General features: G+C 41.8%; 1 protein-coding gene across 1 annotated transcript in view; it reads right to left on the bottom strand.

Annotated features, from left to right (window-relative positions):
- Positions 1-2,221: 2,221 nt before the first annotated feature.
- Positions 2,222-14,014, bottom strand: part of LIMCH1 (LIM and calponin homology domains 1) — a 188,482-nt gene continuing 176,689 nt past the window's right edge. The window contains exons 31-34 of the mRNA XM_030492195.1: positions 13,687-13,764; positions 11,655-11,763; positions 10,638-10,740; positions 2,222-5,351 (exon numbers count right to left, since the gene is read on the bottom strand). Of these exons, the coding sequence (XP_030348055.1) occupies positions 5,326-5,351; positions 10,638-10,740; positions 11,655-11,763; positions 13,687-13,764 (316 nt within the window). The 3' untranslated portion in view covers positions 2,222-5,325. The remainder of the gene's footprint in view (positions 5,352-10,637; positions 10,741-11,654; positions 11,764-13,686; positions 13,765-14,014) is intronic.

Below are 14,014 nucleotides of genomic sequence, written 5' to 3'. Positions count from 1 at the left end.
AGTTGAGTGGCTTCCAGTTTAGTCATTTCCCCTTATCAGGAAATTCAGATGAAATTACATTCATACCGGAGGCTTTTAGAGGTATATAGGAGTCCTGTTTGCCTTTACGGGAGATGTATTTTTCTTGCATCTTTTTTTTTTCCCAGCCAAGTGGTAGTCATCTGCTCACTTCCAGTGTCCACAGCCCCCTGTGTTTTTCACTGCAGATGTATCTCTGAAAATGAACATTTTGTCATCTTCTTCCCCATTTACCCAACCTTTTCCCAGGAGAGCAGAGACAAGAGGTGAGAAAAGCGCCTCCCCCCCTGCAAGGTTTATTGACTAAGTACTTAACTAGCTTCAGGAAGGGGATCCATCCGAGACCAAATCTTTGCAAAATTGGGCAGCAAGAACTGTACCTAAAGCTAATTTTCTAAACAAAGTGGTAGCTGCCTGCTTCTATCTATCCCCCAGAAGAGTTGTCTGGGTAAGGATCAATACTCATGAGATGAGCAAGCTACTGCTGTTTATTACCTGTGCCTAGAGCCTCCAGCAGCTACCAGCGCCTGGCTGTGTTTGCTGATGATCTCTGCACCAAAACAATCACTACAGAGAGAAAACAAACAGCAGAACAAAGGGGTTCAGCTGGACCCTGGAGCAAAGATGTTGAGGAGGGAACAGAGCCCTCCTCCTGCCTGGCTGTGAAGGTGACAAGGGGAGGGATGGAGGCATTGCACCTGGATTGGGTGTGGAGCAGGCACAGAGCTCCCATGGGGGACCTAGCACACATCCCCTTTTGCATGGGGTATCCTCTCCCTCCGTGTCTGAGCCTCAGCTGTAACAACCCACTCCTCTCCCACACCACCCCCTATTTTTTCCATATGCCCCCAGCTTCGTCCTGCTGCTGGGCAAGCTTCATTGTCTCCTGGGGCATGCTGAGGCCCTGTTAGCAGGGTGGTCTTCCTCACAGCCCTCCCGGCAGCCTTTGCTACCTGCAGATGAAGGGGCTGGTGAGGTGAGCAGGTGACGCAACTCCCCTTTCATAAGGTTTGTGGAATTATTTTGGCATTAAATCAGTGACTGTGGTGTGCACCCCACCAGTGCCCTTTTAGGACCATAGATGACTGTGGGCAGGCCAGAGCTACCAGGTCCCCTTCACCAGAAAATAAGAAAAAAATCGTACCAGGATTTCCATTATTTTACTTGGTTCACAAAGGTCACAATCACCAAACCTATGCTTGTCTGGGTGCCCAGCAACCTTGGTGCAGAGCTGCTGAAGCAGAAATAGCTGCCTGCCTGCCTGCCTCCAAATCCAGCCTCAGAGCAACCTCCAGTGGCAGCGAACTGCTCCCACAGACTGGAGCACGCCACCAGGAACACCAACATTCCACCCCAGACCAAAGCTGGCCCTCCATCCAGAGACATGTGCACGGAAATAATGCAAGACCACTACCATTTCCATTAAGGCACCAGGATAAAAATCTGCTTTCAAAAAATTAAATTGTCAGTACTTCCCCATGACTCATCTAACAGCCAAGATGCGCTTTTGGCACACAACCAAACCTGTCATCCATTGAAGACCCAATTAAAAGGAAGAAACAGCGGAAGTTAGTAATTTAAAATTCTGGGTGAACTTTCTGCTGGTTACTCATGAAGCCACATACTGACATTCAAGAACTAGTGAGATACCTCAGCACATGCAAAACTAAGCACAAACTCAAGGATCTTTGCTATGTAAAAATGGAATTAATCAAGCACATATTTAGCTTTGCAGTGCATAAAGTGCTTTATTGAGTCAAAGTCTGAACCACAGTCCATAGACATCAAAGAAAGATCTTCTGAGGACTCTGGGTTTGACTCACAGAAGGACATCTCTGTTCATCTTTTACGACGATAGGCACACATGCTCTTGTAAATACTCTGCTATAGCTTACAGGAGCAATTCACAGGATACTGTCCCATCTCAAGTATGTCTTTTTGATTGTCTCACCTCATAGTTTTATGGAATATAGCTTGGTTCTATCTACCCCTATGATGCAGAAGCTTTTTCCAGTGGGATGTACACACTCTGCAGTGTGGTAATAACTTATACCAAGTAGATGTACAAGCATGCATGGTCTCGTTTAAAAATTAGGCCCAGACATCATATATTCACATATCCTTAATTCAGCTCACGGAGTTACACAGACACATCACATGCAACAGAAGTTAGTTAATAATAAGTAAAATCAACACCACCAAAGGTAATCAACATTTTATTTATAAACATACATTTACTATAAAAGCTGTTGCATTTTAGACAAGTTTTCCTAATTTCCAGAGGCATTTTAGAATAAATAAAATAGAGGAAAGATTAGTGTAACTGGTATTCAACATTAGCCCCAGCTAGGACAGCAATCCTTGTCCTTGAATGGACATGCAGATAAGGATGGTCCGCTTCTGTTTCACCAACCTTTAGGACATTCACCAAGAACTACAGATGTACTGCATCAACAACACTACATAGCAAGAGTAAGGAAAAAGTACACCATGGAAAATGGGATTGTAAAATACAGATGGGTTATGACACCTGTTCAGGTTCTCTGAAGTAGTAAGAGGCTAAATAAATTCTGAAACATTTAAACCTCATTACATACATGGTATTTGCTTAGCAATAATAAATCATTTTTTGCAACAAATACATTTACATTGTAGTTCAAATCTAATAAAGTGTTTTGCTTTTTTTTGTGCTCAAAGTTCCTGATAAGAAATGTATCATCATATATATGTGTTTAAACTGGGGAAAAAAAAAAAAAGGAAACAGAAATCTTAGCCTGAATGAATTTGCCATATGAGACTTCAAAGGAAATATAAAATCAAACATAAGCAGTTGGCAAGTATAACTTCTTAGAAAACTGTTGAAAATTATTCTGTGCTGGTGAAGACATGTTCATTAGGGGAAAAAAATCATCATCTGAGAACACTGTTTCATTTCACTTTACATACAATCAACTTTGCTAAAACATGCATATATGAAACTAATTGATAGGCACTGGGATCAATTTCTAAGCAGCTTCAGAGACCCAGTGGTGTGTCCCAGTGCGATGCATACACCCACCCCACCCCTCGTCCATGCATTTTAATCCCAACCATGCTTCTAAGCCCTTTGGGCACTTACCCCTAATGTGAATGAGAAGCAGATCTAACCCCTGTGACAACCAACTCTTTGATAAGCTTGGGGATTTATTTGCACATCTAAACTCTATCACATGGGTGAAGCAGTGGTAGTGACTTGTACCAAATAGACACACAAGCATGCATGGTCTTGTTTAAAAATTAGGCCTAGACATCATATATTCACATATCCTTAATGCAGCTCATGGAGTTATACAGATGTACAAAGTCGCTTATAAAATCTGCTTCTTGAATTCCCATGTTATGCATTAGTTGTGGGAAAATGTTATGATGACCACATGCAAAGAGTAAGCATCCTGGTTATCAAAACCCTTTAACAGTAAATCATGCAGATGGTTGATCAAAATATTGGACATCACATTTATTTCCAAAACCTTTGTCTGATTTTTTTATTTAAAAATATTCCCCAGGTGAAGTCCAGGAAGGACTCCAGCTTTTTGGATTTATTGCATCCATAAGTCACCACTGACTGTGTGCAACAGCTTTGCATTTTCTAAGGCACAATATTAAGGAAGTAACATGTCACTTTTCAGCAGATAGTCACAATGTCCTCCAAGGACATCATACATGGGTTTTCAATGACACACAGTTTTGCATGGGTATGCAACTCACACGCAAGCAACTGTCTAGTGTTTAAATAAATAGTTGCTAGCTAGAGAACAACTCAAATTTATTGCTTCCCTAATAGCCACTTCATTTCCATTTACCAACACATCAAAAGACAATGGATGTGCACGTAGATAAAATACATCTCTATTAATTTAATTTTATCACAGTTTTAAGGCAGAATAAGTAGGGTGGTTTTTTTTTTTTCCATTTTAAGTTGCATCATAACTGCTCAAATGGGATATTTCCAATAACTGTTTACCAAAAAGTCCTAGGATATTTTACAGTTGCAACACATCCCTAACCTTGTATGTGTATTGCAGATAAAATGACACAGCTCTGACCACTGTTTCTATGAGCTGCCAGATCACTTTAGTAAGGAGATCCGCTTAACCAAAAAAACAACAAAATGAAAACTGGCCCAAACACAGGCAAGTTAAGTCTTTTTTTCCTACTGCTACCAGCCTCCTCCCTGCCTGTCTTCCACACTCCTGGATTTTGCTGACTTTATTAGGGTAGTGTGTGAAGGAACACAGGCTCAAGGCTGTTTAATTCTCGGCTCTGGAGGGCACCCAAACCACATGTGTTTCTCTGCATGAGGCTTCAACCAACCATAATGTTTGCAAGTGAATGAGTAGATCTCAAACCAGCTCAGAGCATCAATGAGTAAGTTACACACCAAAGAGAGAAGCTTCACCATAGCATCAAACTGCAGTTTAGAGACTCATAATTCAGCTGTGTCTTCCCACTTGGCCACCTCTCCCCCTCATCACCTTTCATCAAGTTTAATAACACCATGGGCTGCTGAACTTAGTAAGAAGGATTGCTCCTAATGGGAATCTTGCCATCGTTAACAGTATACAGTCTTTAGGTTTAATGAAGAAATCTTTATTTGAGAGAATATTAAGCTATAGTCATGAACATTACTTGAGGTACACAAACAAAAAAATCCTATCACTAAAGGTGCAATAATTTATTTGTATAACTCCTACCCTCCACTGAAGGTAATATAAACACAAAATGCTTCAGAATTACAGGATGTATTATCAAACTAGTCTCTGTATAAAAAAAGTTATAGCTTCAGTTATAACAGAGAAGTCATGCTGTGATGTTTAGTTTTTCAAATGCACTGATTAGATACTATCTTAAAATTACTTCTCAGCTCAGTTGGCATATTCTATAAAGGTTCTGTAAACCTAAACTTTTTAATTCCTAGAAATATTAAAACAAAACAGCTTCATTGCATGTTTATTTTCTTATTACTTTCAAAAGAACAAGGTAACAGACTGGAAATCATAAGCATACCTGAAAGGTGGGATTTTTTTAATATACTTAGGCTTTGCCTTCCCAAACATGGTCACACATATTTTGCAAATTTCTTAAGAAAGGGAAAACCCAATATATTGCATTTTAAACGAGCAGGTGCAGCTTTTCTGTGAGTTTTACAAAATGAGATGAGAGCCATGATGTCCATAGATTCAAGCTCTTACAAGTGATTGTCTGGAGGCAGCCGATACATATGAGAAGAGAGTTCCTTCTTGAAAGTTTTTAGGACTGAAAGTCATGTCACAATGTAGTTGGCTGTCCAGCAGCTGGGTAAAACGAAACCAAAACAAGTCATTAGTTGACAAATTTTAATAAACATACATACACTTTTCCTCATATGATCTCTGCAATTAAAAAAAAAAAAGCATCTGGAAAAATATATCATTTGTGTCCTGCTTCTCTTTCTTCCTGGGAAGTTGGGGCACTAACTGCAAAGCAGGATTCAGCATAACTCCACTGGAAATATATTTTCCATGCCACATGGACAAATGCATTCTGCATGCACTTTTATTTCATTTTACTCCCAAAGCACTTGGGTGTATATTTACTTTCAGGCTCTGCAGTGGCAAAATAGTAAAGCAAAGGACTGATGAGTCATCTTTAGCTGTGCCTGGTTTGTGTTAACATGGTAATTCAGAGCCCTTGTGTTATTTGGCCACACAGTAATTTACTTCTTGCCTTTGACTTTGATGCTCAGAAATCAGGGTCTACTGAGGCTTTATTGTAGAGAAATAACCTACCAATAAAACTTCATCCACTGGTATTTGAAGAATAGAAATATTTCAGACCCTGAACCATTATATAATCTTTAATGCTTTTCTCTTTTAAGGTTTTTGATAATTTATTTTGAAACAGAATCATCCACAGTTTCAAATAAGCTTCTGGCAGCCAAAATATTTAATCAAGATGTCCCTAAGCATCTCAAAAGAGTACTGAATAATTTTGGGTGGGTCAGAGACTGTGCACACTGCTGCACAGGTTTTCAGATGTAGCCATGGGGGCAAAAAGGCACGAGCTGTGCAATCAAGCAACTGGTTTTACATTTAGTATCAAACTTCCCAGAACTGAAAGGCAAAACACCAACACTGCACCATTTTGTTCTTCATTTCAGATGTGGAGTCCATCAAATTCTAGTCAAAAATGAGCAACTAACCATACTTGCAGTTCTATGAAAATCAGTCCCTTTGAAACTGCCAGCAAGAGCCAGTGTAACTTAAATTTAGTTAACTCATATTTCGAGATTTTGCATAAGGAGCAAACAGAGCGGGAAGAGGCAATTTATAGGAAAGAAGACAAATCCTTGCTATTATTATTCTTCAGGAACCATACATTTCCTCAAAACCTATTCCCTCTGTCATAGACCTGGTTACCATCGTGCTAGGTATGTACAAATGCAAAATCTTACTGCATGAAGCACTATACACAGCTCTGTACTGCATTTTCTAGCACCGTTGCTATAGAAATGATGATGGAGGGGGTGATTTCTACAGTTTATAAGCTGATAAATAATTTATTTGAGCCTTCATCTATCCTTAAGAGACCTCAGTTTTTATATAAGCAAAAAAGATTAAGAAGAAAAGGAAAATACGACTCTTATCACTTTCTTTTTTTGTGTAAAGATGGATGTGTAAATGTGCATTTTAAGGGTCAGGACCTCATCCTCATGAGGAAGGTTTATTGTATCAAGCCTGAAGGGGAAAAGATATTTCTAAATGTGTCAGGTTAAATAAATAATAATAAAAAGTTGCTAACTTTTCTTAGCAGAATAAAAAATACCCAAGCAAAAACAAACCACCAAACAAATGGTTATACAATAGCACCCTCTAGCTCTGCTGATGGGGAAATATCGCAGAAAAACATCACAAAAAAAAAATACCCATTCTTGTGCTGGCAAAGGTAGGTAGGTACTTTTCCTACTCCTAGATTTCTACAGCCACTGCTTCTGAGAGAGAAGAGGGAAAACAGTAAGTGAAGAGAGCTCTGTATCTCCACTTAGCAGTCAGGACTGTGGACAGTGAATATACTGAATAGTTACACGTAGCAGGAAGGCAACGATTCCACATCCAGGTCCACTGGGCAACTTAAATGCATTTATGACAATGCTCACAGCATGGGCAACAGGAGGAGCTGGAAGCCACTGTGCAGCAAGGAGATCATGACATAATCGCCATCACAGAAACGTGGTGGAATGATTTGCATGATTGGAGTGCTGCAATGGATGCCTACAGGCTCTTCAGAAGGGATAGGCAAGGAAAAAGAGGTGATGGGGTTACGTTGCCAACCAAGGAGATATCCTGGTAGGAGTTTGTTATAGACCACTTAGCCAGGATGAAGGTACAGCTGAAGTGTTCTTCAAACAACCGGGACAAGTTTCATGATCACTTGCCCTTTTTCTTGTGGGGACTTCAACCTACCAGATGTCTGCTGGAAGTACAATACAGCACAGAAGAAACAATCCAGGAGGTTCTTAGAGGGTGTGGAACATAATTTCTTAACCCAGCTGGTTAGTGAGCAAACTAGGGCAGATGCCTGGCTAGATTTGCTGTTCACAAACAGCAAATGATGCTTGGAGGCCGTCTTGGGGAAAGTGATTACCAAATGATTGAATTTTCAATCTTTGGAGAAGTCAGAAGAAGGTCAGCAAAACCTCCACCTCAGACTTCCGGAGGGCTGACTTTGGCCTGTTTAGGATGCTGGCTGGCAGAATTCCTTGGGAAACATCACCAAAGGACAATGGGGTCCGAGAAGTCTGGACACTCTTCAAGAATGAAATCCTTAAGGCACAGGAGCAGGCGGTCCTTATGTGCCAAAAATCAAACCAGCAGGGAGGAAGACCAACCTGGCTGAACAGGGAGATAGTGCTTGAACTCAGGAAAAGAACAGAGAATCTACCACCTGTGGAAAAAGGGACTGTCACCCTATGGGAAGTACAAGGATGTTGCTAGGTTATGTGGAGAGAAAGTTAGGAGGGTGAAGGCACAGCTGGAACTAAACTTGGCCACTGCCATGAAAGATAATAAAAACTACTTTTACAAATATATCGGCAATAAAAGAGGGCCAAGGAGAACCTCCATCCTGTCCTGGGTGAAACTAAGAGAAACCTAGTGACTGAGGCTGAGGAAAAGACTGAGGTACTTAATGCTGCCTTTGTCTCAGTCTTTAATAGTCACACCAGCCATCCTCAGGGTACTCAGTTCCCTGAGTTAGATAGCAGAGATGGGGAGCTGACTGAAGTCCCCATAATCCAGGAAGAAATGGTTCGTGACCTCCTGCTCCACTTGGACATACACAAGTCTATGGGGCTGGATGGGTTACACCCAAGAGTGCTGAAGGAGCTGGCAGAGGAGCTTGCTAAGCCACTCTCCATCATCTATCATCAGTCCTGGTCTAGTGGGCAGGTTTGAGAGGATGGAGGTTGGCCAGTGCGACACCTCTCTCCAAAATGGGCAGGAAGGAAGACCCTGGAAACTACAGGCCTGTCAGCCTGAGCTCAGTGCTGGGGAAGGTCGTGGAGCAGATGATCCTAAGTGAGATCATAAAGACGTGTGGGAAGATGGAGGGATCAGGCCCAGTCAGAATGGGTTCATGAAGGGCAGGTCCTGCTTGACCAAGACCTGGTCTCCTACGATAAGGTGATCCACCTGGTTGATGAGGGAGCGGCTGTGGACATTGTCTATTTGGGGTTAAGTAAAGCATTTGGCACTGTCTCCCACAGCATTCTCCTGGATAAACTGGCTGCTCATGGCCTGGATGGGTGTATTCTTCACTGGGTTGGAAATTCGCTGGATGGTACAATCCAGAGAGTGGTGGTAAATGGTGTCACATCTAGTTGGTGACCGGTCACTAGTGGTGTCCCTCAGGGCTCAGTATTAGGGCCAGTGTCGTTTAACTTCTTCATTGATGATCTGGATGAGGGGATTGAGTGCACCATCAGTAAATTTGCGGACAACACCAGGTTGGGTGGGAGTGTTGATCTGCTGAAGGATAGGGAGGCTCTGCAGAGGGATCTGAACAGTCTCGAGCAATGGGCTGTGGCCAATGATATGAGGTTCAACAAGGCAAAGTGCTGGGTCCTGCACTTGGGTGACAACAGCCCCAGGCAATGCTCCAGGCTTGGGGAAGAGTGGCTGGAAAGCTGCTTGGCGGAAAAGGACGTATGGTGCTGATTGACAGCCACTGAGCATGAGCCAGCTTGTGCCCAGGCAGCCAAGGCGGCCAATGGCATCCTGGCCTGTATCAGCAGTAGTGTGGCAGCAGGGCCAGGGCAGTGATCATCCCCCTGTACTGGGCATTGGTGAGGCTGCACCTTGAATCCTGTGTTCAGTTCTGTGCCCCTCACTACAAGAGAGACATTGAGGTGCTGGAGCGGGTCCAGAAAAGGGCAACAAAGCTGGTGAAGGGCCTGGAGAACAAGTCTTATGAGGAACAGCTGAGGGACCTGGGGGGGTTTAGTCTGGAGAAGAGAAGGCTCATGGTGAACCCTATAGCTCTCTACAACTACCTGGAAGGAGGTTGTAGTGACGTGGGGATCAGTCTCTTCTCCCAGGTAACAAGCAATAGGACAAGAGGAAACAGCCTCAAGCTGTGCCAGGGGAGGTTTAGATTGGGTATTAGGAACAATTTCTTCACAGAGAGAGTGCTCAGGCATTGGAACAGGCTGCCCAGGGAAGTGGTGGAATCACTGTCCCCGGAAGTGTTCAAAAACCGTGTAGATGAGGCCCTCAGTGATATGGTTTAGTGGTGGTCTTGGCAGTCCTGGGGTAATGATGATCTTAAAGGCCTTTTCCAACCTAGTTGATTCTATGATTCTGATTCTATGATTCCGATTCTATGATTCCTCCTGTTGTGGTTTTTTTCCAGCATCTTATTGGTTTCCACAAAGTAGAAGCAGCATGAGCCCTGCCCGTCTCATATCGCTGGTGACACTGGGGTGAAGCTGAAAGGCTCTAACAATTTGGTATCAGTCACAGGACTTTGAAGGATGTTCAAGAAAGGCAGAAAAATGCACCTTTTTTTTTTTTTTTGACATGCAACTATTTGGCTCTTTTTTCAAAACTTGCAGCAAGCAACACTTTAGCACATGTCTGGGGATACCACCACGAGGATTCATTCTGAGTTACAAAATGTTCCTAATACCTTACATGACCATTTTGTCCACAAAGGGAGGCCTGAAAACATAAAAAAAATGGGAAATTCTCCAAACAAGGCCCAGGGTCCTAGACCTAGTAGGAGCATCTACATTGTCTCATGTGATGTAACAGATCCAAGCCTCCATGAAATGCAGTATGTGTGCACAGTGTAGTTTATATTTATGCACAGAAACAGCTTTTAAGTCTGTTACTGCTGAGCAGAGATCCTCTGGGCAAGATTTAATGGGCTTGGAAGCATTTTTTGATACAACAGGATGATTAAAATGGCACGGGAAAGGTTCCCCTTACCATGGTGAAAAGATGCCTGAGTGGCAAAGCCAAGAGGAGATAACACCATCAGTTAAAATCATGGCAACACTATTGTTAAAGTTTATTGTCCTTCAGACAGGATTTGGTACTTACTTCTGGATCGGATATAACAATCATTGCAGTTAAGAAGACCATTTCTAATCCTGACATCTGTCCCACTTGCTGCATCTCCCAGCTGTCCCTTGCAAATGCCACACTGTCAATTGAAGAACAGAGAAAGTAAGAGAGACCATGCCCCACTCTTTGTCACAACTCTTCCCAGTTTTTGACTTTTGTTTCAATAGTTCTTGAAACAGCAAGAAAAAGAATAAAACCCCCAGAATCCAGCCCATACTCCTGGGGAGCACTGCACATCAGTTAAATACTTTTTTAGAGCCAGCAATATTTAAGACTGGATTTCAGCAGTCTCCACTTACATAGAAGTGACGTCTAGTGAATTTAAGGGACACCTGATTTTAACATTGCATTCTGAAGCCAGCCCATTTGTGATGGACAAAGCTTAGAGAGGCCAGAGGTTTAGTTCAGGTAAATGTCTAAAAACAAAAAAGGTTTCACAAATGTCCAATACTAACTGGTCCAGAAATAATGGAAATGGACACTTTCTGAGTTCTCTAGAAAACACTACCTTGAGTAATTTCTAGGCTGAAATACTTAGGAACAGTCAAGAAGAATTTCTGATGAGAACTTTGGTGAAAGCCAGAATACATCACCCATTCCATAGTCAAAGATTTCCAACCATAAGTCAGATCAAAGATGGCTTTGGGACTGACCATGTTTTTTGGGCAAAAAAGAAAAATAAATTACAAGGTAACTAGTGTTGTACTTAAAAATCAGTGAAGTTATACTTCCCTCTGTGAGGAAGCTAAGTTTGCTTGATAAATGACAAATTTTAGACCAATTAATATGTCTGACAGCAAAATAACACATTAGCTGCATTACTTCCACTTCTCTACGAACACACACACACACACACACACAAACATACACAACAAACAAGCAAATCCTTCGATCCTCTCATTTTCCATTTCACATCTACACCCCTCAATATACTGCCTCCTCACACCGTGCATGACTTGAGATTTTTCTTAATAAAACAAGCAAGAGACATACCCTGAAGCACTGAATATGGAAATAAAGACCGAGTGTTTCAATAATCATGGCAGCTCCTTTTCCAAGAGGAAGCGCACAGGTAGAACAAAGCTTCTTTCCGCTGACAGACCTAGGAGGCAAACATGACTTTAAGAAAACAGAACAGCAACTGCTGCGAAAATGTAGCCAAATATTTGCACAGGTTATGTAGAGGGACAGGATGGGAGGAAGGAGCATTGGGGGGTTTCCCATAAATGTACATTGACCCTTCAGCCATGCTGCTGAATCAGCCTTGCAGACAAGCAAGCAGAAGTCTTAAAATGCTTGAATGCACAACAGCTCAGACCCATTTCCCTGCCAGTCTGCTGTGCTAGATCGAGGAGATGCAAGCCTCTCAACAGAGGCCTGGATGGCAGGGAACCATGCCCGTGGATTGCGTAGACCTAGTCAATGTCACAGCAATCAAAGCAGATATTCACACAAATTAACTGAGTCAGACTCTCAGCCTGGAATTCTTTCCAATTTGTTTGCAGATGGGTTTGCTTACTGCAGTTAGAAGGCAGGGACGCTGCTCTTGCACCCAAACAAGCTGGTGAAATCAAAATTAGCAGCATCACGGCAGTAGCACAGACCAGGCACCAGGCACTTGCTACCTAATTTTATTCTATCCTGCTGCAGCTACATGCCTGTCAGTGTTACACCTAGTTAAAGCTGAAATCAGATTTCCATCTGCAATGCAAAAATGCTTTAACTCTCTCTTAAGCTTCAGTCTTGTCTAGACGTTCCTAGTAAATCAGCTGTTTGATGACAGCTGGGCGAGAGATCGGGGTCCCAGGAACAACTGATACTCTTCTCCTTAATGGTTTTAATAGCCGTGCAGGTGCACACTTCTGTGTTTCATGCTCTTCCCTTTCCACCTGTCTGCCAGCCTGCCAGAACTGATATTTGCCTAGTGAGATGAACCTGAGGCCAAAAGGGATACCTTATTATTATGTGACATCCATGCTTTTTTCAGCCAGGGCTGAAATCCTCTGCATTACTCAGGTCTACCTTCGTTTTCACTTTTTCTCCACTATTGGAGTTATTATAAGAAGTTAATGTTGGATGAAAGACTAGAGTGCTTTGGGAAATTTTTGAAAGAGGTTTTCTAAAGTTGTAGTGGAACAATGAATTACATCCCCTCCATTGTTTCCAAAACTGAAATTCGTATCAGGAAAAGATCTTAGGAAAGGGTCTTAGATCAGAATATAGCTGCAGCTACAATTATCAAAACAGAAGAAATAGTTCACATAAAAAAATCCCAATAGTTCTATGTCATGGCATCAGAAGGAGGGCTTTGCTATGAAATGTGAACAAAAATGTTGCTTAAATAGAACAAAAAATTGCTGTTTTCTGTATTGTGTTACTTTATTTAATAAGCCAACTGATGTTAATATACCCCAAATTGTCAGTGATTCAATCAAGCTACAGTTAACATTTATTTAGAGTTGGTACACGTATCTCACTGAAAGCTGCACAGCTCATTGCTTGAGAGAATCAAATCTTTAGGAGATTAGCATGAATGTAGGCAAATTAAAAACACAGCAAAAAAGCAAAATGTGTTTCAACTTTGGAAATTAAGGGAAGTATTTCTTTCTAAATCAGCAAGTGTTGAAATGTGACAATGTCTAGAACACACTTTAATCCTGAGCATGTGACTATTTACAATGTAGACAACATCCTTTGGCTTAAGTGCTCTGAACTCATGCTTAACTGCTTACTTTGACTGGGGCTTATATTATCCCATTTCAATTACATTGAAATTTCAATGATCAAGCAGAGTCCTACAGCTGCTTTCTGAACTGTGTTATTTGAAAACATAACAATATTGCTGAGGCAGGCAAGAAATACAGGAGAGGGAGCTACATGTTTATTCCATGGACAGTTATGAATTGCAGCATTTAGAAGAATTAATAGTGCATCCACATAATACTAATGTGATTTACACTGCGGCAGTTCAGCAGTGACTACAAGATGTATTCAGTCTGCAAAATTCCTTATTGACCTTTTGTACCTGTTGGGTGACTGACTCAGAGCAGCAGGAGAGTAGGGAGATGGTGGCCCAGATCGGAAGTTCTCATGATACCCTGCCCTAAAATACAGGAGAGAAGATGCATTACTACAGCTGATCAACAATTAAAAACAGCTGCAGAAATTCCAGGTGGTGGGTTTCAGGATTCCCAGCTCTAAAGATTCTAATTGAGGAAAAAGGTATACATTTACTGTGCATTGCTATTTTGATACAATGAAAACCAGCACACATTTTTTGGTTCTGAGTCTTGGTCTGCTTGCTATTGCTCCATCAGGTAATGTACAAGGTAATCAGCCAAATGCAGATTTCT

The sequence above is a fragment of the Strigops habroptila genome, chromosome 7 (assembly GCF_004027225.2).
Source record: "Strigops habroptila isolate Jane chromosome 7, bStrHab1.2.pri, whole genome shotgun sequence".
Classification (NCBI taxonomy): Eukaryota; Metazoa; Chordata; class Aves; order Psittaciformes; family Psittacidae; genus Strigops; species Strigops habroptila.
This window is presented reverse-complemented; position numbering and strand designations above follow the sequence as displayed.